Source organism: Thamnophis elegans, chromosome 3 (assembly GCF_009769535.1).
Source record: "Thamnophis elegans isolate rThaEle1 chromosome 3, rThaEle1.pri, whole genome shotgun sequence".
Taxonomy (NCBI): Eukaryota; Metazoa; Chordata; class Lepidosauria; order Squamata; family Colubridae; genus Thamnophis; species Thamnophis elegans.
Window position 1 is genome coordinate 37,839,375 of NC_045543.1, and position 20,030 is coordinate 37,859,404.

Below are 20,030 nucleotides of genomic sequence, written 5' to 3' on the forward strand. Positions count from 1 at the left end.
CTCGGAAGGGTGGAAGGCTGAGTCAACCTTGAGCCTGGTGAGATTCGAACTGCCAAATTGCAGGCAGCCTGCAGTTAGCAGAAATAGCCTGCAGTACTGCACTCTTAATCACTGTGCCACCGTGGCTCTATCCAAGAGGTTGGGCTTTAATTGCATTGCCTTTTTTGACAGCGTTCCTGACCTCATCCCCATCTCCATGGACTCCATTGCCAGCTGGTTTACCTTGTAGCCAAGAGATTGCATGAAATGCTTGTAAACTATGATAAAAATGCTTAGCCAGTGGTTGAGAAGTGCTTGAACTACTATCACTTAAGATGATGATATGGCTTGGATGTCATGGTGAGGCACTCACTGCAGTATTGCGACAGAGAGGGCCCCCAGCTGAATATTTTCCTCCTAAATGCCCATGTCAAATCCACAAAGTCTTCCCAAACAGAACCAGGCAACTTAATCATTAATAATCATTGCTGAATGTCTGCCCTAGTCTGTTTGTCTACAAATAACGGAAATTGTATTTCTTCCAGGCTTCTGTCACTTAGCTCTTCCTGATGAACAGTTTCCTGAAGGCTTCCAATTTGATTCAGATGAAGTGAACTTCCCTGTAGAGAATCTGTGTTTTGTTGGTTTAATTTCTATGATTGATCCTCCTCGTGCTGCTGTGCCTGATGCTGTTGGCAAATGCAGAAGTGCTGGAATAAAGGTAATCCACTAACCTCTCTCTCCCCTCAAATATTAGTAATTTAGTAATTTAATAGATTTGTATGCCGCCCAATCCCGTAGGACTCTGGGCGGCTTACAAGACAAGATAAAAAAAAATTAAAAGTTAAAAATAGAAAGATACAATTAAAAAATACAATTTTAAAACAACACATCCATACAATCCCTCTAGGTGGGGCTGGACCTTGTTCAACAGCCCCAGGCCTGCCGGAACAGCCAGGTTTTGGTGGCTTTTCGGAAGGCCGAGAGAGTGGAAAGGGTCCGGATCTCTACGGGTAGATTGTTCCATAGGGCCGGATCAGCTACAGAGAAGGCCCTCCCCCGAGGGGTCACCAGCCGGCATTGTCCGGCCGACGGCACCCGGAGGAGGCCCAACCTGTGAGATCTTATTGGTCGTTGGGAGGTATGTGGCAGGAGGCGGTCTCTCAGATAGCCAGGTCCTAAGCCATGTATTTATGGCTAAGTCCATCACCAAATAACTGAAAAGGGACAGCTACGTTTGGTCACTTTACAGATAAAGGACGAGGCTGGTGGAGAGGGAGAGATAAACTAAGCCTTTTGGTTAGCCTCCCTTTCCATCTCAAAAGGTGAGGGTTATTGCTGATTCTTCTGTTTCCCTTGAACAACTGACATCAGCACCAGCTTATTTGTTGCTGCTCGGGTCAGGCAAGGGACATTTGAAAAGGCTTCAAGGCCTTGTCTTCATTGCACTTGCTGAAGTTGATATGTTTCATCATGCAGGTCATTATGGTGACAGGAGATCACCCCATCACAGCGAAAGCTATTGCCAAGGGTGTGGGCATCATCTCTGAGGGAAATGAGACTGTGGAGGATATTGCTCTTCGCCTCAACATCCCTGTCAACCAGGTCAACCCCAGGTATGCGACCAGCTAGAGTGAAAAATGTGGAGCATTTCTGGGAAGGATTGGAGCAATCCTGCTAATTAATTTCTTTATTCTGGCATTTAACAATATCTGCTAGTAGGGTATGAGAAAAAGTAAGTAGTAAAGTAGTAAGATGGTTTTAATATTATTTTGTTTCCTTTTTTTCAGATTTAGAGCTGTTTACAGTATTTAATTGTTTTAGGCATCTGAGTCCTTCTGAAAGTTTGGAAGCAGAGTAGGGTGTGTACACACAAAGTGAAAATGTTGGTTCCACCACAAATGCACGCACAACAAAAGCGTGCCTGACTAAACCGTGGTGTCTAAAGCGCGGTGACAAAACTGTGCGACGAATGAGCGACTAATTAGCCCTAAAGCGCGCCGACAGAAGCGCGCCGACAGAAGCGCACTGTAACATAACCCTAAACCTAACCCTAAACCTAACCCTAAACCTAACTGTAAATCTTACCTTAAATGAAATCGCGCTGTTGTTGGCGCGCTTTTGAAATCGCGGTTTTAGCGCCGCTGTGTTGTCGGCGCGCTTATGACGTTCGCGCTTTTGACGGGTCACGAAAATGTTTGCTTCAAACCCAGAACAAGCAAATCTTTGTGGTGATTCTGCCACCTTCTTCAGTTCTGCCTGTTTGGCAGAGCCCAAACCTGGACCACTTTGATTGTCCTAGGTTTCAGATGAAGTAAAATGTGGGTGAGCAACTAGGGTAGGGCTCGTCCTCTGTACTCTTTCCCCCGGGAGCTTCCACTGGCCCCCATCCCCCTCTCAGATGCCATCACTGCCATCTCAGTGCAGAATGTCCCACTGGCCCACCTGCCTTCAGTCTGCGCTTTAGCTTTCCAGGTACACAGCAACTCCCTGCCACTAAGAAAATTCTACCTATAAAACAGCCTCTGTTTCCTTCCATGCTATGACAAAAAAATGTGTGAAATGGGTTTGGGCATAGGCTCTGCATGCACAGAATGAGTTGCAGAGCCCTAAGGCAAATCAAGCTCAGTGCTGCATGGGGAAAGCACTGCTTCATTAGATGGCAGCACAAAGCAATGTGAGGCTAATCTCTGAAGCTAAGCAGTGTTGAACCCTGGTAAATACTTGGTTGGGGCATGACCTGATATTGTCAAGAAAGTGCAAGGGCACAGTCACTGGGACCTGAGTTAACTTCAAGGATATATTTTCATTGGAAAGCAAGGTTTGAAGGAATAATCTGCAACTTTTCAATATGCTATCTTTTAAATTACAGAGATGCGAAAGCCTGTGTGATTCATGGATCGGACTTGAAGGATATGACCAATGAACAACTAGATGATATTTTAAAACACCATACAGAAATAGTCTTTGCTAGAACGTCTCCACAACAGAAGCTTATTATTGTAGAAGGTTGCCAACGGCAGGTATGCAGAGGGGATCCCTGTAATGTTGGTTAGTCCATTCTATATAAAATCTGAGTGGTAAAGACTTTGAAAGTGATCTACCCCCTCTAGCTTCTGATTGTTAATTAAATCCTGACAGTTCGTGTCCAGTATCTGTTTAGATAATTTTCAGTAATGAATCTATTCTATCATTAATTAATAGAGCTTGCATATATATATATATATATATATATATATATATATATATATATATATATATATATATATATACATACATACATACATACATACATACATACATACATACATACATACACCAGACATCTGGAAACTAGCCCTAGTCAGCAAACGAGCCCCACCCACCATCCAGGCCTACAACACAAAACAACAATGGACACACAGCCAGCACCAATCTACCAATCATGATACAACCACCCAGCCAATCAATCCACTTACTGAAACAAAGCCAGCACTCCACACACCCCCACCAAGATTTATAGAAAGACAGCAGCTCCAACCATGCTTTAAGCCGAAAACACCAGCCTGAAGATGGCGAGTGAGACCTCGGCGAAACGTTGCCAAGACAATCTCAATCTTACATGGGAAAAGACCCGAATACAACAAGACCAGCATACCTATACCCGTGAAAATCTACGAAAACAAACAAAGATACATATATATATATACATATACATACACATACACACATACATACATACATACATACATACATACATACATACATACAAAATACGATCTGTCCCGAAACTGCCTTGCCACATTTTTCGTGTGAGCAAAAATATAAGCCCACCCCCAAAAATATCCAGCCAGCCAGAGCACCACTCACCGACCTAGCGGTATCCTGAAGCCGCGGAGCCGGGATGGGGGAGAAAGGCGCTCACATTGCTTGCTGCCTTTGGGATACCGCTAGGAGTGGTGTTCTGCCTGGCTGGAGAGGGGATTTGCCAGGTGGCTGCTTGTGAGCGTGGTTACCTCATGGCTGCTTTGCCCTTGAGGCTGTGCCCGACTCTTCGGGAGTCTGCTCACAAGGGAGCAGCCACCCAGCAACCCCAAAACAATAAGCCCTTCCTGATAATAAGCCCAAGGCCATATTTTGTGGGACAAAAGAAAATAAGACCCTGTCGTATTTTGGGGGAAACACGATACATACATACATACATACATACATACATACATACATACATATATACATACACATTAAACCAATCAATCAATCAAAATATCTCTCTCTTGCATTACCATCCACTACAGATCTGCAGGATTTTTCCCATCGTTGATCTGTTCTGCATAACTTCCTGATGCCTCACTGCTTTATAATTGCATACCCAGTGATTAGGCTGTCCTTGAAATGAAGTGTCTAGAAAAAAAGAGTTTGTTTTAATCTTTCAGGGTGCTATTGTAGCTGTCACTGGAGATGGTGTGAATGATTCCCCTGCTTTGAAAAAGGCAGACATTGGTGTTGCTATGGGCATTGCTGGGTCAGATGTCTCTAAACAGGCAGCTGACATGATTCTACTGGATGACAACTTTGCTTCTATTGTTACTGGAGTTGAAGAAGGTAAATACCTAACTCAGTTTTCTAAATTGAAGAACTTGTCTCCCTCCTCTTCTTCAATGTTATAGTCTCAGTCCCCAAATTCTGTGTGGAACTGTATGTGCTTGAAGAAAAATATAAAACTCCCTGTTTGATACAGGGAAAAGTAGCCATTTTGTATTCTAAAGAGTTTGTGCAAGAAGGAAGGTTGGCCTCAAATGTATGACAATCTTCTATTTGCTTTCATTTTAAAGTGCTCTTTATTTTTAGGTCGCCTGATTTTTGATAATCTGAAGAAATCAATTGCTTATACTTTGACCAGTAACATTCCTGAGATTACGCCTTTCCTTATCTTCATAATTGCCAACATCCCCCTACCGCTGGGGACAGTCACCATCTTATGCATTGACTTAGGCACCGATATGGTTAGTAAAATTTATTAATTAATATTGCAACTAATCCCCTCAACCTCATAGAATGAGTCACACAGCATATTTCTGTTGCACAATTTTTGCAGTGAGGCCAAACGCTTTTTCAGCGTGAATGATACTGATTCATATATGAATCAGCATACAGTCTATGAAGCTTAATTTAATTCTGCAACTTCTCTTTCCTGCTCCAAAGGTTCCTGCAATATCTCTGGCATATGAGCAAGCGGAAAGTGACATCATGAAGAGACAGCCCAGAAACCCCAAGACAGACAAATTGGTAAACGAAAGGCTGATTAGCATGGCTTATGGCCAGATTGGTAAGTGGAGGGGCACCCGAATGTATCTCCTTGGGGGTGAATAGAGAGAGAAGTTTTTTTATGGAAGGGCAAATGCTCAAAGATTTAGACAATGCTTTACATGGGAAAAGAGATGGCAGACCTTTTAAAGTATTGCATTATTTTAATGGAAGGCAAGCAGGAAAGTTGAAAGAGTTTACATAAAATCTAAAATAGGTGTAGGACAGTGATTCCCAAACTTGGCAACTTTAAGACTTGTGGACTTCAACTCCCAGAATTCTCCAGCCAGCAGAGCTGGGTGGAGAATTCTAGGAGTTGAAGTCCACAAGTCTTAAAGTTGCCAAGTTTGGGAACCATTGGTGTAGGACATGCCATTCATACTATTCTGCACTTCTCCTATGTACTTCCCCTCCCCCAAGTTATATTTTACCCATTAGAATTTAACTTTTTTGGGGGGGGGGACTGCGGAAACAGTGAACCCCCACCCAATTATCCACTGTGACAGATTTTCTAACCTCACATATAGAATGTGGCTTATATCACTTTGAACTTCAATGCCACAGCTGTGGAAGTATCCAGAGCAGTCTGGACTAGTTTTCAGATATCAGTTTCTATTGATACGGCTTGCAACACTCTGTATTTCCTCATATGCTAGGGAAGGTGTGCACTCTTGCACTTCTCACATGAAAAAATGCAATTGCTAATAGCAATGGGAGTAGAAGTACTCACTAGGGGGATAAATAGGAACCAACTAGATGTTGGGACTAGGGGTTAACAGCTGGGTGGGAGGTACCTTTAAGAGGCCAGTGCTGGTTCCTGGAATGGCCATCTTGTATAGCCCTCTGTACAGTTATGTTGTGCAAGAGACCTTAGAAAAACTATAGTCCTTCGACATGATGAAGATAGACTTTGCTGGAATTTGGAAAGTTGCAGTCTTGTATATTTTTTCTACAAAGATCAGTATAGCAATAGCCGCTATTTCATCCTTAATAAGTTTTTATGCAAATAGATCATTTGAATAAATGTGTACTACAAAAATGATTCACACTTATGTTAATTGGAAGATGGGGAGATATTTTCAGCTTCATGAGATGGTTTTAAGATAACATACAAAAGAGACGCCCATGTTTTTGGAATGTGTGTGTTCCAAAAGTACTGCTAACATTTGCTCACCTCTGTCTTATTTGTTTAGGGATGATCCAAGCCTTGGGTGGCTTCTTCACATACTTCGTAATCCTCGCAGAGAATGGCTTCTTGCCATACACTTTACTGGGGATTAGAATGAAGTGGGATGATCGATGGGTAAATGATGTGGAGGACAGCTATGGACAGCAGTGGGTGAGTTTGTGTTTAGCTCTAGGGGACTACTGCCAGACATTACTAAACCCCATGCCCATTGGATCTTTGTTTCATTGGCAGTAAGGAGGAAGCCCAATAACCAATTCTTTTCCTCTTAATCTTCTTTAGACTTATGAGCAAAGGAAAATTGTAGAATTCACTTGCCACACAGCATTCTTTGTCAGCATTGTAGTGGTACAGTGGGCAGACTTGGTTATCTGTAAGACCAGAAGGAATTCTGTCTTCCAGCAAGGAATGAAGTAAGTAGCAGACTCTTAACAAGGGCATTTTTTTTTCCTGTGCCCCTTGCATTGTTGAATATCACACAACCTGGAAGTAATGTAGGCCAGCAGCCTTGGGAAAATGTTTGCAAGCTTGAAGAGCCTTCAAGATCAACTTTGATCTCTTAATGTTTCCACAGGAACAAGATCCTAATATTTGGTCTCTTTGAAGAAACTGCTCTTGCTGCCTTCCTCTCTTATTGTCCAGGAATGGGTGTTGCCTTGAAAATGTACCCATTGAAGTAAGTAATAAACCTGAGTAATGTTGATAATTAGCTCATCTATTCCTCAGTTGCTATTACTGGATTTAGCATAATATTGATCATTTTTAATTAAAAGAATGGATCTGGGCTTCCTCTGAATTGTATGTTCATTCTTGTTTTTGAAGCTTCTGAGCTTTTGCTAACCATCAATTATGTCATACAGCTATGTACTACAACTATTTTTTTTTAACCTTGCAGACCTTCATGGTGGTTTTGTGCTTTCCCTTATTCTCTTCTCATCTTTGTCTATGATGAAGTAAGAAAACTAATCCTCAGACGCAGCCCTGGAGGTAAGCAACTATTTACTCAACAACATTCTATGGTGCCATAGACTCTTTGTGCTAATCTAGAAAGCTCTCTAAGAATTCAGTCGTGAAACATAAATATAATCATCATCATCTTTATGAATGAGAGGTTCCTTTTAGTACCTTGGAAGCCCAGGTGTTGACATGAATTTACATTATAACACTATATTTAACTTATTCACCTGTGCTTGGAGAGCTCAGTATTGTGTGTTCTCTAATTTGTTGTTGATATCAAGGATTAATCTGGTATTTAAACTATGATATATACAACTTGATGTCTTTGTTCTTGTCCTCTGTAGGCTGGGTGGAAAAAGAAACCTATTACTAAAGGACTGCTGGACCAGAGCTAGTTGCACTCTTGACCTCCTTCCATTCTTTTGCACCTGAGATGCAGGAAGAGGGAATCTTTGGAGGATGAAAGCAACTGAGAGTGAAGAAGAATAATGCAATGGAAAAAATGGGTAGTGTTAATATAGTCCAGGCTTTGGGTGGAAAAAATTCTACAGAGTCACAACAAGAACAAGGAAAAATAGCCACATGCTGTATAGCTCCACAGGTTTAAGTGGAGTGGTATTGTTGCTTATAAAATGAGTAATAAAAAGTATATTAAAATTCACTTCTATAACTTGCTGATGTTCCTTTTCTGAAGTATACTTATGATCAGGAAGTGAGTTTATGTAACCAAGAATCCAATATAACTTATCAGCCTGGGATTTAAGGTGTGGATGACTAATACTATAGGACCAGCAGTTCAAAGGCAAGGCACAAGAAACACTGTTTAGGCAGGTCAATTTGTCTTGTCAGATCTTCACTTGTTTCAGAATACCTACTGTCAGCATCCAATTAGAACAGGGCTTCCACACTGTCCATTTTGCTGCCATTATGTATCCTTTAAAGCAGTGTTTCTCCAGCCGTCTTCAAGTTGCCAAGGTTGAGAAACACTGCTTTAAAGAAACCTCAAAAGCCTCCTGACCCTAGTCCACTTTTCTTGCCTTTAAACTGGCTAGCACTCTGCTCTTCCATGGTGCATGTGCTCACCTTCTCCTGAATTACCATGAACAAGAGAGACAGATTCCTCTTCTGATCCATCTTTATTTGTAAAAGTCCAGATATAAAATCTTAACATTCCTTTTAAAAAACCTGAAAAGGCACATTAAAAATACATTAAAAACGGAGATGTCTCTGTGCTCGTTCCACATCTCAAAAGCTTTCCTAACCCTTTTGCTAATGATGCCTTGAGGATTTGCTATGCGATGAATTGCAGGCCAGCTGATCTCTGTGGGCTGATGGGGAGCCACCTCCTCACAGGACAGCCTTTGTTCCCACAACACAAAGAACTTGGTTCTTTTCTGTACCTCAGTCAAGCTGTTTTCTGCCATGCTTCAAGGATACAGTGAAGAATAGGTCAGTTAGGGATCAGATGACTTGTCCTCATGCTCCACACCACCTTCCCTCACAAAAGCCAATACACACTTGGCTGTGTATGGAGCTGGCAATTTCTGATGCTAGGACTGACTTCAGTGGAACACAAAACCAAGGTCTCTCCGTTCTTGTTAGAGCTGAGAAGTCCACTGCCAGTCTCCAAGCACACAGAGTGGTATCCCAGGCAAAGGAAATGCTTTTATTTTGGTGCTGGATTTCTTCCTAATTTCGGTAGGTAAATTTGCAGAGTTTTGGAATGAGTGGAGTGAACAAGTGGTTTCCTCAGACTTGCAAGTCCTGACAATATGTCTGAGAGAGAAATTTTGAAACTAGTTAGTGCAAGGCTTCTGGGCTAATTCTCACAGAAGGTTAGTTTTATAGGGGCATTACAGAATTCCTAGGAATCAGGAAGGCTTTTAAGGCAAAAATGAGACCCTTGAAACAAAATCAGTCTATAGGCACAAGGGTACAATTATGGAAAGTTAATGCATAGTCCTTAATAGAAGGAGAATCTAACATGTAAGAATTGGAAGGAATCTGGTAGTTCATCTATTCCAGCCCCCTGCAGAAACCCACTAACTCATTCCCAATAGGTTGCTATCCAGCTCCACTTGAAAAGTTCCAGTGCTTTACTGGTGTTTATGGTAGGAAATTCCTTCTAAAGGTCAGACTTAATCTCCTTTTTAAAAATTTCAATCTATCGTGCCTTTCGTTCAACATGTGCTGCTATTTTAATGGTTCTCCTTAGGATTTGTAGGTGTGATGACCCAGGGTGAGGCACGGAAGCAACACAGCCAGAGAACAGTTCTAACTCCCCTTTATTGCTCCAACTTTCCCCCCAACGTCCCCACTGCAAGTCCTGGAGCAAAGCTCTCACACGCATCTCCGACAGCCTCTGGCTGCAAGTAGCCCAGGAATCCCAGTTAGCAAGGCAGCAAACAAGGCAAGGCACACAAGATAAAGCACAGCAACATCCAGATGTCAGCAACTGTACTAGAGGCTCCACAGATTCAACCCTTCTTCCCAACAAATGCCCCTCCCAACAGTGTCACTTTAAGTTTCAGTCCCGAGATGAGCCTTGTGAAGAGGGGTGGGACACTCTCCTCCCAAGTCGTCGGGTCAGCCTGTGCTTGTCTCCCATGCCCAGGGATCAGGAGGGAACAGTCCTTGCTCTTCATTGCTCCACTGCCTGTCCTTTCTTCCTCCCTCTCTCAGTTGTCCTGTGCCCTTTCTTCCTCGCTGGCAATTCTTTCCAGGGCCAAGGGACCCAAAGCTGCCTTCTCCTGTTCCTTCGGTCATTCCTCCGGAGCCAACGAGGCTGTGCCCACTTCCTCCATCAGCCCCAGCTCCGGTTCCTCCTTCGCAGAATCAGGCTCTGATGTCACGTATCATTCTGGCGGTTCTCCTGTCATTCCTCTATATAGACAATTCTTTTAGATTGTCCATCTCTGTTTTAAAGGTCCATGGACAGAACTGGATACAATAAAGAGCTCAAATGTGGTTGCATTGCTACAGAGTACAAAAGAACTACAGCATTACCACTCCCAAGCTGCCTTAGCCTGCACATAATTTGGTTTCTCTCCCTCTGTTCTTCAAAGAAATTCCATCTTCTATTTATGCAAGCTGCCCACAAGCATATCATGAAAAACCCTGTTAAACTCAGATCAGGTTATGCTAGGTTATTTAACCACAGTCTTCACTTGGCCCATCAAACTAATCACTAAGTCACAAGAAGAGATCATATTAATCTGACAATCTTATTCTTGAGGAACTCCTGCCAGTTTCTGGTAAAGATGGCTTTAAGTGACTTGAAATCAGTGTAGCCACAGGACAGGGCATCTGCAATAGAGTTCATCAGGTCTCCTTGCCAAATGGCATGCTGTGTCATTCAAATGGCTTGTCTGGTCTAGAAAGGCTACGAGCGAGTCAAGATAGAATACTAGCATTTCAAAATTGGAGGTATTGTGCGACCTTCCTCATTCTCCATCTATGGTAGTTGTTCTCTGGGTTTTTTTTAAAGTCAGAGTATAAGACAGTTGAGTATAAAGTAGTCTCTGTTCTCCCATAACACTCAGTGGAGGAGGCAGAGTACAGAGCCATCCATTAATTTCTACAGCAACAGAAACTTTTACTTTAATAAATAGCAGTAAGGATCCAGATCTGCTGATTGTCAACTAAATTCTTGCAACTCCTATTTGGTAATTCTAGTACAGTCACACTCACGGGTTGATGATCTGTCCAAAATGAGAGCCTTACAAACTAAAAGTCCATTGGGAAAAGAAAGTTTGCAGTGAAACAGTGAAGGACCGGCCCATGGTGCCTCTGCCAGCGAAAATGGAGCTCAGGGAGGCTGCGTGCAACCACCCTCTCAGGCTCCATTTGTGCTGGCAGAGGGCTGCAGGACTCTGCCGCAGCCGAAAACAGCCTTGATGAGTGATGTTGACCATGCCCACCCTGGCCAAACCCATCTCTACACTGACCCTCTCCCCCAAGGTCAAACATAACCCTGATGCGGCCCTCAATGAAATTCGTAATTCGTAATTTGTAATTTAATAAATTTATATGCCGCCCAATCCCGTAGGACTCTGGGCGGCTTACAAATACAAGAATAAAACAAAAAATAAAAAAATAGGGAAAGGACGAGAACAGATTTAAAAGGAACACACCATACACTCGACTTAGATAGGGGATGGACCTCATTCATGGGTCAACAGCTCCAGGCCTGCCGGAACAACCAGGTTTTGGTGGCTTTTTGGAAGGCCGAGAGAGTGGGAAGGGTCCGGATCTCCGTGGGTAGATCGTTCCACAGGACCGGAGCAGCTACAGAGAAGGCCCTCCCCCAAGGGGCCGCCAGCCGGCATTGTCCGGTTGATGGTACCCGGAGGAGGCCCAGCCTGTGAGTTCTTATCGGCCATTGGGAGGTATGTGGCAGGAGGCGGTCTTGCAGATATCCAGGTCCTAGGCCATGTAGGGCTTTAAAGGTGATAACCAGCACCTTGAAGCACATCCGGAGACCAATAGGGAGCCAGTGCAGCTCGCGGAGGATAGGTGTAACATGGGTGTATCTAGGTACACCCGATATCGCTCGCGCGGCTGCATTCTGGACCAACTGTAGTCTCCGAACACTCTTCAGGGGCAGCCCATGTAGAGCGCGTTGCAGTAGTCGAGGCTTGAGGTGATGAGGGCATGAGTGACCATTTGAAGTGCCTCCCGGTCCACGTAGGGCCGCAACTGGTGCACCAGGCGAACCTGGGTAAAAGCCCCCCTGGTCACAGCCAACAAATGGTGTTCTAATGTCAGCTGCGAATCCAGGAGGACACCCAAGTTGCGGACCCTCTCTGAGGGGTGTAGAATTTCACCCCCCAGGCTAATGGATGGAAAATCTGGACTATCCTTGGGAGGCAACATCAATAGCCACTCGGTCTTGTCTGGATTGAGTGCCAGCTTGTTTACTCCCATCCAGACCCTAACAGCCTCCAGGCACTGGCACATCACTTCCACCGCTTCGCTGAGTTGGCATGGGGCGGACAGATACAATTGGGTATCGTCCACATATTGGTGGTATTTAATCCCGTGCCGGCAAATGATCTCCCCCAGCGGCTTCATGTAGATGTTAAATAGGAGTGGGACAGGACCGAGCCCTGCGGCACCCTGTATTTAAGGGGCCTAGGGGTCAACCTCTGTCCTCCAACCAACACCGACTGCAACCTGTCTGAGAGGTAAGAGGAGAACCACCGTAAAACGGTGCCTCCCACTCCCACCTCCCCCAGTCATCGCAGAAGGATACCATGGTCGATGGTATCGAAGGCCGCTGAGAGGTCAAGAAGCACCAGGATAGAGGAATGTCCTCTATCCCTGGCCCACCAGAGATCATCAGTCAGCGCGACCAAAGCAGTTTCGGTGGAGTAACCAGGCCTGAAACCAGACTGAAAGGGATCTAGATAATCTGCTTCATCTAAGGTGCATTGGAGTTGAAAGGCCACCACCTTCTCAACAACCTTCCCTACAAAGGGGAGGTTGGAGACTGGACGGTAGTTTTTAAGGATAGCTGGATCCAGAGAAGGTTTCTTAAGGAAGGGTCTTACCACCGCATCCTTTAAAGGCAGCGGGAAAGATCCCTCCTGTAGAGAGGTGTTAACAATCCTCTGGAGCCAGCCTCGTGTAATCTCCCTGCTGGCCGAAACCACCCAGGAGGGACACGGGTCCAGTAAGCAGGTGGAGGCACTCACCACTCCCATGCCCTTGTCCACTTCCTCAAATTGAGTTTGACACCCCTGCAGTAGAATAAGAACTAATATCGAATCTCAACTTTTACTTTTACATAATAGTATAAACTAGCCATTTCTATAACAACAGATCTATCTGATCAGTAAAAACCAAAATCAAAGCTTCATTTCCCCCCATTTCAAGCACAAAGTCCAGAAGCAGTTGCCAAGTAGAAACAAAACTACTGTACTTGTGTTTTTTTCTTTTATCAAAGCAGTCAATTTAGCCATCTCTCCTATCTCCATCAGCTTTTGTAAACATTTGTCCATTGTGGGAATCAAAATGTCCATTATGCGAATCAAAATGTCCTTCCATTTTTGGGCATAAAGTTACTGCCATCAACATAATAATATCAAAATTTCCCAAAAAAATCCAAGTCTTTTTCCATTAAACTCAAGGGAAAATTTTCTAGTTTTTATATTCATTTTGAGAATCTTCTGTATTAAGAGTATGAATCCTATTCCAATATGTCTTTGATTTATCCATCATAAATGATAAAAAGTCCTTTACATTTTCATTTCCAACATTCATTTGAAATACCTTTTCAAATTTGGATACTGTCCCCTTTGTAAACAAATTACTAGTCTACATAGACACATTACCTGTCTAGAATCTCTAATCTCTGCTCTTCAAGCAGAAATTAGATGTCCAATTTGGCCATTCCGCTCTACAGAGATGCCACGCTATCAGCCCACCCCCTACTGCAAAGATCCCACAGGAGAAGAGCAGTCTGGACAACCGTGGGATCTGGCAGGGTGAGAGCTGTGAACCATAAACACAAAGCTTTTGCTGTGACCCAGCATAACAAATATAGCGCCCTTGCTGACCCTAATGGGGACACTAAAGAGACAGGTCAAGGTAGTGTGATAATGATGATTCAAATAAGCGGGGGATCGTTGTCCAAAATGCAGAACTTACTTCGGAAAGGCGAAATGGGGAACCAGGTATCACACATCAGTCGCACAAGAAGAGCAAAGTATGCAAAAAGAAGTCACCTTCTGGTTGGTGATTCAATCATAAGGGATGTAAATTTAGGAAAGGATATGGAGGTTTTTAAAGAGGTCAGGTGTCTGCCAGGTGCTACTGCCAGCAGAGACATGAGGCGTATTCTTAAGCTAGTCAAGAATGCAAGTAAGGACTGTGATGTTGATGCTATTATACATCTTGGCACAAATGATCTGTCCCAAAAACATGTACTTTCTGTGAAAAATTATTTCCAGAGCTTGGGGTATGAACTTAGTAGTATAGGTTGTAGGCTTATCTTTTCAGAGGTTTTACCAGTATATAAGGAACAAAAAGGGAAGGGCCAGTGTGTAGCAGAGTTTAATGTGTGGTTAAAGGAGTGGTGTAAAAGGGAAGGCTTTGGTTTTATTAGTCATGATGTCTGCAGCTGGTCCAATGAAAAACTGTACAAAAGAGATGGTTTGCAGCCATCCAAGAAAGGGACTGAGTTACTTGGCATTAAATTCACAGATTTTCTGGATAAACATTTAAACTGAACAGCGGGGACAGCGAATTAATTGATACAGAACATTCTGTCCCCAGCAATCTAAAATTCATAGAGTTATCAGTACATGTAACTCCCGCTGTCAAGCAAAACCAAGCATTTAATAGTGAGTGGCATACTATGTGCATGAATCACACAAGTGGCAAGAAAATAGGGGCAGTCAGGAATAACACAGGTTATGTAGACGTAAACATAGGGTCAATCAAAATGGACACAAATGTCTATACACCAATGCACAGAGTATGAGGAATAAACAGGGCGAATTAGAAATTCAAGTAAAAAAGGGCAGATACGATATTGTTGCCATTACAGAAACTTGGTGGGATGAAACCGACAAATGGAACATACAGCTAGAAGGATTTAAATTATTTAAAAGAAATAGACCAAATAAAAGAGAAGGTGGAGTTGCACTATATATAAGAAATAATTACCTCTCTACAGAAATAGAGCACAACAATGATGAGAACTATCTTGAATGCATTTGGGTCAATATTAAAGTGGGGGATGACATTGCCATAGGTCTATATTACAGGCCACCCAACCAAGCAGAGGAAGTAGATGAACTTTTTGCTAGTCAGCTAACTAAGGTATGTAGAAAGCACACCACAATAGTAGTGGGGGATTTTAACTACCCTGACATCAACTGGGAAACAAACTGCACCAAGTGGAAGATCCAACAGGTTCCTAACAAACCTAGCAGACAACTTTGTTTCCCAAAAAGTAGAGAAGGGAACAAGGGGATCAGCCATATTGGACTTAATTCTCACTAACAGAGAGGAAATAATAGAAGGTGTTGAAGCCACAGGAACCTTGGGGGCAAGTGACCATGCAATATGGAATTCAACATTATGCAAACACAAGTAGTAGAACAAAGTGAAACTAGAGTCTTGGACTTTAAGAGAGCTAATTTCAATAAACTTAGAGAGAGCTTGGGAAAAATTCCATGGATGAGAATCTCGTGACCCGTCAAAACCGTGGTCCACTAAAGCGTGCCCGATTAAAGCGCGTACCTGACGTCATCAGCAGCGCGACAAATACGACCGCGGAGAAAAAAGGGTGCTTTAAAAAGCGCTTTTAAAGCAAGCCGATTCACATAAAGGTAAGGATTAGGTTTAGGGTTAGGGTTAGGGTTAGATTAAGGGTTAGGGTTAGGTTTAGGGTTACGTTAAGCGTTAGGGTTAGGGTTAGGGTTAGGTTAAGTGTTAGCATTAGGTTTAGCGTTAGGTTAAGGGTTAGGTATAGGGTTAGGTTTAGGGTTAGGTTAAGGGTTAGGCTTAGGGTTAGGTTTAGGGTTAGGTTTGGGGGGGTTAGGTTTAGATTTACCCTTTAATTTTAAGTTTACCGCTCACAGCGTGCTGTTTCCGTCGCGCTGTGATGACGTCACGTATGCGCTTTCGTCGAGCGCGCTTTAGTCTACTGCGGTTTTGTGGTGGAACCGAGAATCCTTAAAGGGAAAACAACTCAAGATGCTTGGGAAATTTTGAAAAATGAGATTACAAAAGCCTAGTCTAGCACAATACCAATGAAGAAGAAAAATAACAGCTCCCAAAAGAAACCAGCATCGCTGCATAAAGAACTCTCTGACAAATTGAAAGACAAAAAAGATAAGTATAAAAAGTGGAAAGTGGGGGGACATAACTAAGGCAGAATATCAGCAAATAGCCCGAGCATGTAAAGATAAAGTGAGGAAAGCTAAGGCTCACAATGAAGAAAGGCTTGCCACAAAAGTAAAAAATAACAAAAAAAGCTTCTTCCAATATGTTAAAAACAAGAAAAAAGTTAAGGAAACAATTGGTCCATTGCTGGGAGAAAGTGGCAAGAAGGTGACAAGCAACAGGGAGAAAGCAGAACTATTTAACTCATGTTTTGCATCTGTCTTTACACAAAGGGATCAAACAGTCCAACCTTTCAAAAACAGCACCACAAAAATCAGATTAGGAACACAAGTTGAAATAGGGAAGAAAATGGTAAGTTAGCACCTGTCTATCCTAGACAAGTTCAAATCACCAGGACCAGATGGATTACACCCCAGGGTTCTGAAGGAACTGGCAGATGAGATCTCAGAACCACTGAACTATATCTTTCAGAGATCCTGGAGCACCAGGGAACTACCAGAGGACTGATGTGGTTCCCATCTTCAAAAAGAAAAAAAAACAGATCCAGGAAACTACAGACCTATCAGCCTGACCTCAATACCAGGAAAGATTCTGGAAAAGATAATCAAACAATGAATTAGCGAACACCTAGAAGCAAACAAAGTAATAGCCAAAAGCCAACATGGGTTTGTCAAAAACAGATCATGCCAGACTAATCATTGCATTCTTTGATAATGTGACAAAATTAGTGGACCAGAGGAATGCCGTCGATATAGTTTACTTGGCACTTCAGTAAGGCATTTGATAAGGTAGACCATAATCTACTACTAGATAAAATAGAAGAATGTGGGTTAGACAGCATCCTGACACCAAGCTGGCAGGAATAGCCAACACTCCAGAAGATAGGCTAAAGATACAAAAGGATCTTGACAAACTTGAACATTGGGCAGTATCTAATAAAATGAAATTCAATGGTGAAAAGGGTAAGGTTCTACATTTAGGCAACAAAAATGAAATGCACAGGTACAGTATAGGTGGTACCTTGCTCAACAGTAGTAACTGTGAAAGGGATCTTGGAGTCCTGTGGACAACCATTTAAATATGAGCCAGCAGTGTGCAGCAGCTGCCAAAAAAGCCAACACAGTTCTAGACTGCATAAACAGAGGGATAGAATCAAGATCAGTGTTAATACCACTTTATAATGCCTTGGTAAGGCCACACTTGGAATACTGCATTCAGTTTTGGTCACCATGATATAGAAAAGATGTGAAGACTCTAGAAAGAGTGCAGAGCAGAGCAACAAAGATGATTAGGGGACTGGAGACTAAAACATATGAAGAACGGTTGCAGGAACTGGGTATGTCTAGTTTAATAGAAAGAAGGACTAGGGGAGACATGATAGCAGTGTTCCAATATCTCAGGGATTGCCACAAAGAAGAGGGAGTCAAACTATTTTCCAAGGCACCTGAGGGTAGAACAAGAAGCAATGGGTGGAAACTAATCAAGGAGAGAAGCAACATAGAACTGAGGAGAAATTTCCTGACAGTTAGAACAATTAATCAGTGGAACAACTTGCCTCCAGAAGTTGTGAATGCCCCAACACTGGAAGCCTTTAAGAAGATGTTGGATAGCCATTTGTCTGAAACGGTATAGGGTTTTCTGCCTAGGCGGGGTTGGACTAGAAGACCTCCAAGGTCCCTTCCAACTCTGCTATTGTATAAGATTGTACCTTTATACATTCTTGATAACTTATCTGGTGTTAAATACCAACCATACATCAACTTATAAAATTTTATTTTAGATTGTAATTTAATGTAAATTTTAAACCTTTCACCCACATCTTCTCCCATTGTTCAAGCTTTACACTGTATTCAGAGTTCTTTGCCCACTGAATCATACAATGCTTTAGGTATTCCAAATTCAAATTCAATAACATTTTGTAGACCTTTGCAATAATATGTTCATCACTACCACACAATAGGATATCAAATTCATTTTAACAGAGTCTGCCCTTCATTGTTAAACACAGGCACAGGCTCTTTTTGTGAAATTTAAATCTTTCTTTCAGTTGTAAATATGTAAACCAGTGGCAGACATGTCCTTTTGATTCTAGGTCTTCCTTAGGCTTGAGAATAGGATCAGCAAAATTAAAAGATACTATTTTACCATCAGTCCAGCTTTGTCACCATTTCTTTTTTTAAAAACTAAAAGTAACAGGTTTAAATTGGGGATTTTCTGGATATCCATTCATGCTCTTGCACCATTCGAAGGGTATTCATCCCAAAATGCATAGCTAAGTGCCTATGGAGATTCTCAGTCATCCAGGTCATGGATGAGAATCTCCATAGACATTTAGCTATGCACTTTGAATGGTGCGGGAGTATGAACAGATTTACAGAAAACATTGCAGACAACAGGAATTATTTGCGCTTTGATTTGGGATGCAGACAACACAAACTCATCTCCAACAGCCTGTGCCTGTGTTTAACAATGAAGGGCAGAAAACATCCTGTAAAAAGCATAGTTCCACAACACAATACTTTCAGCAGTTCCAAGAAGGCTCCATACCCTTTTGCACTACTAAGGTGACTCTGAGGACACAGACAGACCTCCAAGTGGACTCAATGACTCTCTAAAAGAATGCAAATGAGCAGCTCTCTGCCAGGAATATAAACCCTTCTATTTCCCACCATTCACTCAGAGTTGAAGAAGTTCCTTGGATGAGAAGCAAAACGTCTTCAAAGAAAAACAAGAAAGTCCAGTTGTGACTGGATATATGACAATCTCTATAAACACTGGGAGATTTTCTGACTCTGCACTTAAAGTGCTATGCTTCCTTGAATCAGAAGTAAACAATACCCATATACAGTTACAATTATCTTTTTTGTTCCACTTATTGCATGTGTTTGTGTGTGTTGGCATATGATTTATTTAGAAGTGGCCTCATTAGGAAGGAATAACTTATTGTTGGGATAAAATTTAAAATATTAAATCTTCATAGAGTTCTGTCACAATGAAAGGATGATTATATCATTTGTCTAGAAAAAAAATCAGGTAAGCTAGAAGTAGGAGGAAGCCCCTAATGCAGTGTTTCCCAACCTTGGCAACTTGAAGATGTCCGGACTTCAACTCCCAGAATTCCCCAGCCAGCATTCGCTGGCTGGGGAATTCTGGGAGTTGAAGTCCGGACATCTTCAAGTTGCCAAGGTTGGGAAACACTGTCCTAATGGGTTGCAGGGAGCTATTAGTCTTTTAGTCATTAACTGTTTTGCAATTAGTCATGCACATGGCTAAGCATTTATTGGAGCTTTAGGGTTGACAAAACCTTCTGTCAACTTGTAAAGTGTTGCCATGACTACTATCAAGTGGCATAGAGAAGGGAGGAGAATTCCATGCATACCTTTAGCTAGAGTCAAGTCTCATATTGTAATTGGCATGTGAATGCACATGTCCATAACCTAACGTAGCATTTTGTTGGTGAATGTGAGTTATGAGCAAGGCAGACGGGTGGGGACACAGGGGTAAAGTTCAGACGCCAGTGTAAATAAGTTTTGGCTCTGCAGGAGTACACGCCAGAATGTTGATCCTAATAAATGAATGGATTTCTTTTGAACTTTGTCTCAAGGCTCGTAAATTAATTAGGTCATCTTCTGGGAACTTCACACCTTCTGTTGTAGTCATAGTTGCCAAAAACATGTTCACAAAATTACCAGTGCTCTCACAAATCAAGAAAATAGTGAAGCTCTTGTCTAAACATGGAAACATATAGGGTACTCATAACATTACTTAT

General features: G+C 42.4%; 1 protein-coding gene across 1 annotated transcript in view; it reads left to right on the forward strand.

Annotated features, from left to right (window-relative positions):
• The window catches only part of LOC116505629 (sodium/potassium-transporting ATPase subunit alpha-1), a 31,114-nt gene extending 23,048 nt beyond the window's left edge, over positions 1 to 8,066 (forward strand). Inside the window, exons 13-23 of the mRNA XM_032212974.1 lie at positions 525 to 700; positions 1,459 to 1,595; positions 2,852 to 3,002; positions 4,392 to 4,560; positions 4,807 to 4,961; positions 5,161 to 5,284; positions 6,456 to 6,601; positions 6,731 to 6,861; positions 7,023 to 7,124; positions 7,344 to 7,435; positions 7,750 to 8,066. Coding sequence (XP_032068865.1) covers positions 525 to 700; positions 1,459 to 1,595; positions 2,852 to 3,002; positions 4,392 to 4,560; positions 4,807 to 4,961; positions 5,161 to 5,284; positions 6,456 to 6,601; positions 6,731 to 6,861; positions 7,023 to 7,124; positions 7,344 to 7,435; positions 7,750 to 7,778 — 1,412 coding nt within the window. The 3' untranslated portion in view covers positions 7,779 to 8,066. The remainder of the gene's footprint in view (positions 1 to 524; positions 701 to 1,458; positions 1,596 to 2,851; positions 3,003 to 4,391; positions 4,561 to 4,806; positions 4,962 to 5,160; positions 5,285 to 6,455; positions 6,602 to 6,730; positions 6,862 to 7,022; positions 7,125 to 7,343; positions 7,436 to 7,749) is intronic.
• Positions 8,067 to 20,030: the final 11,964 nt, after the last annotated feature.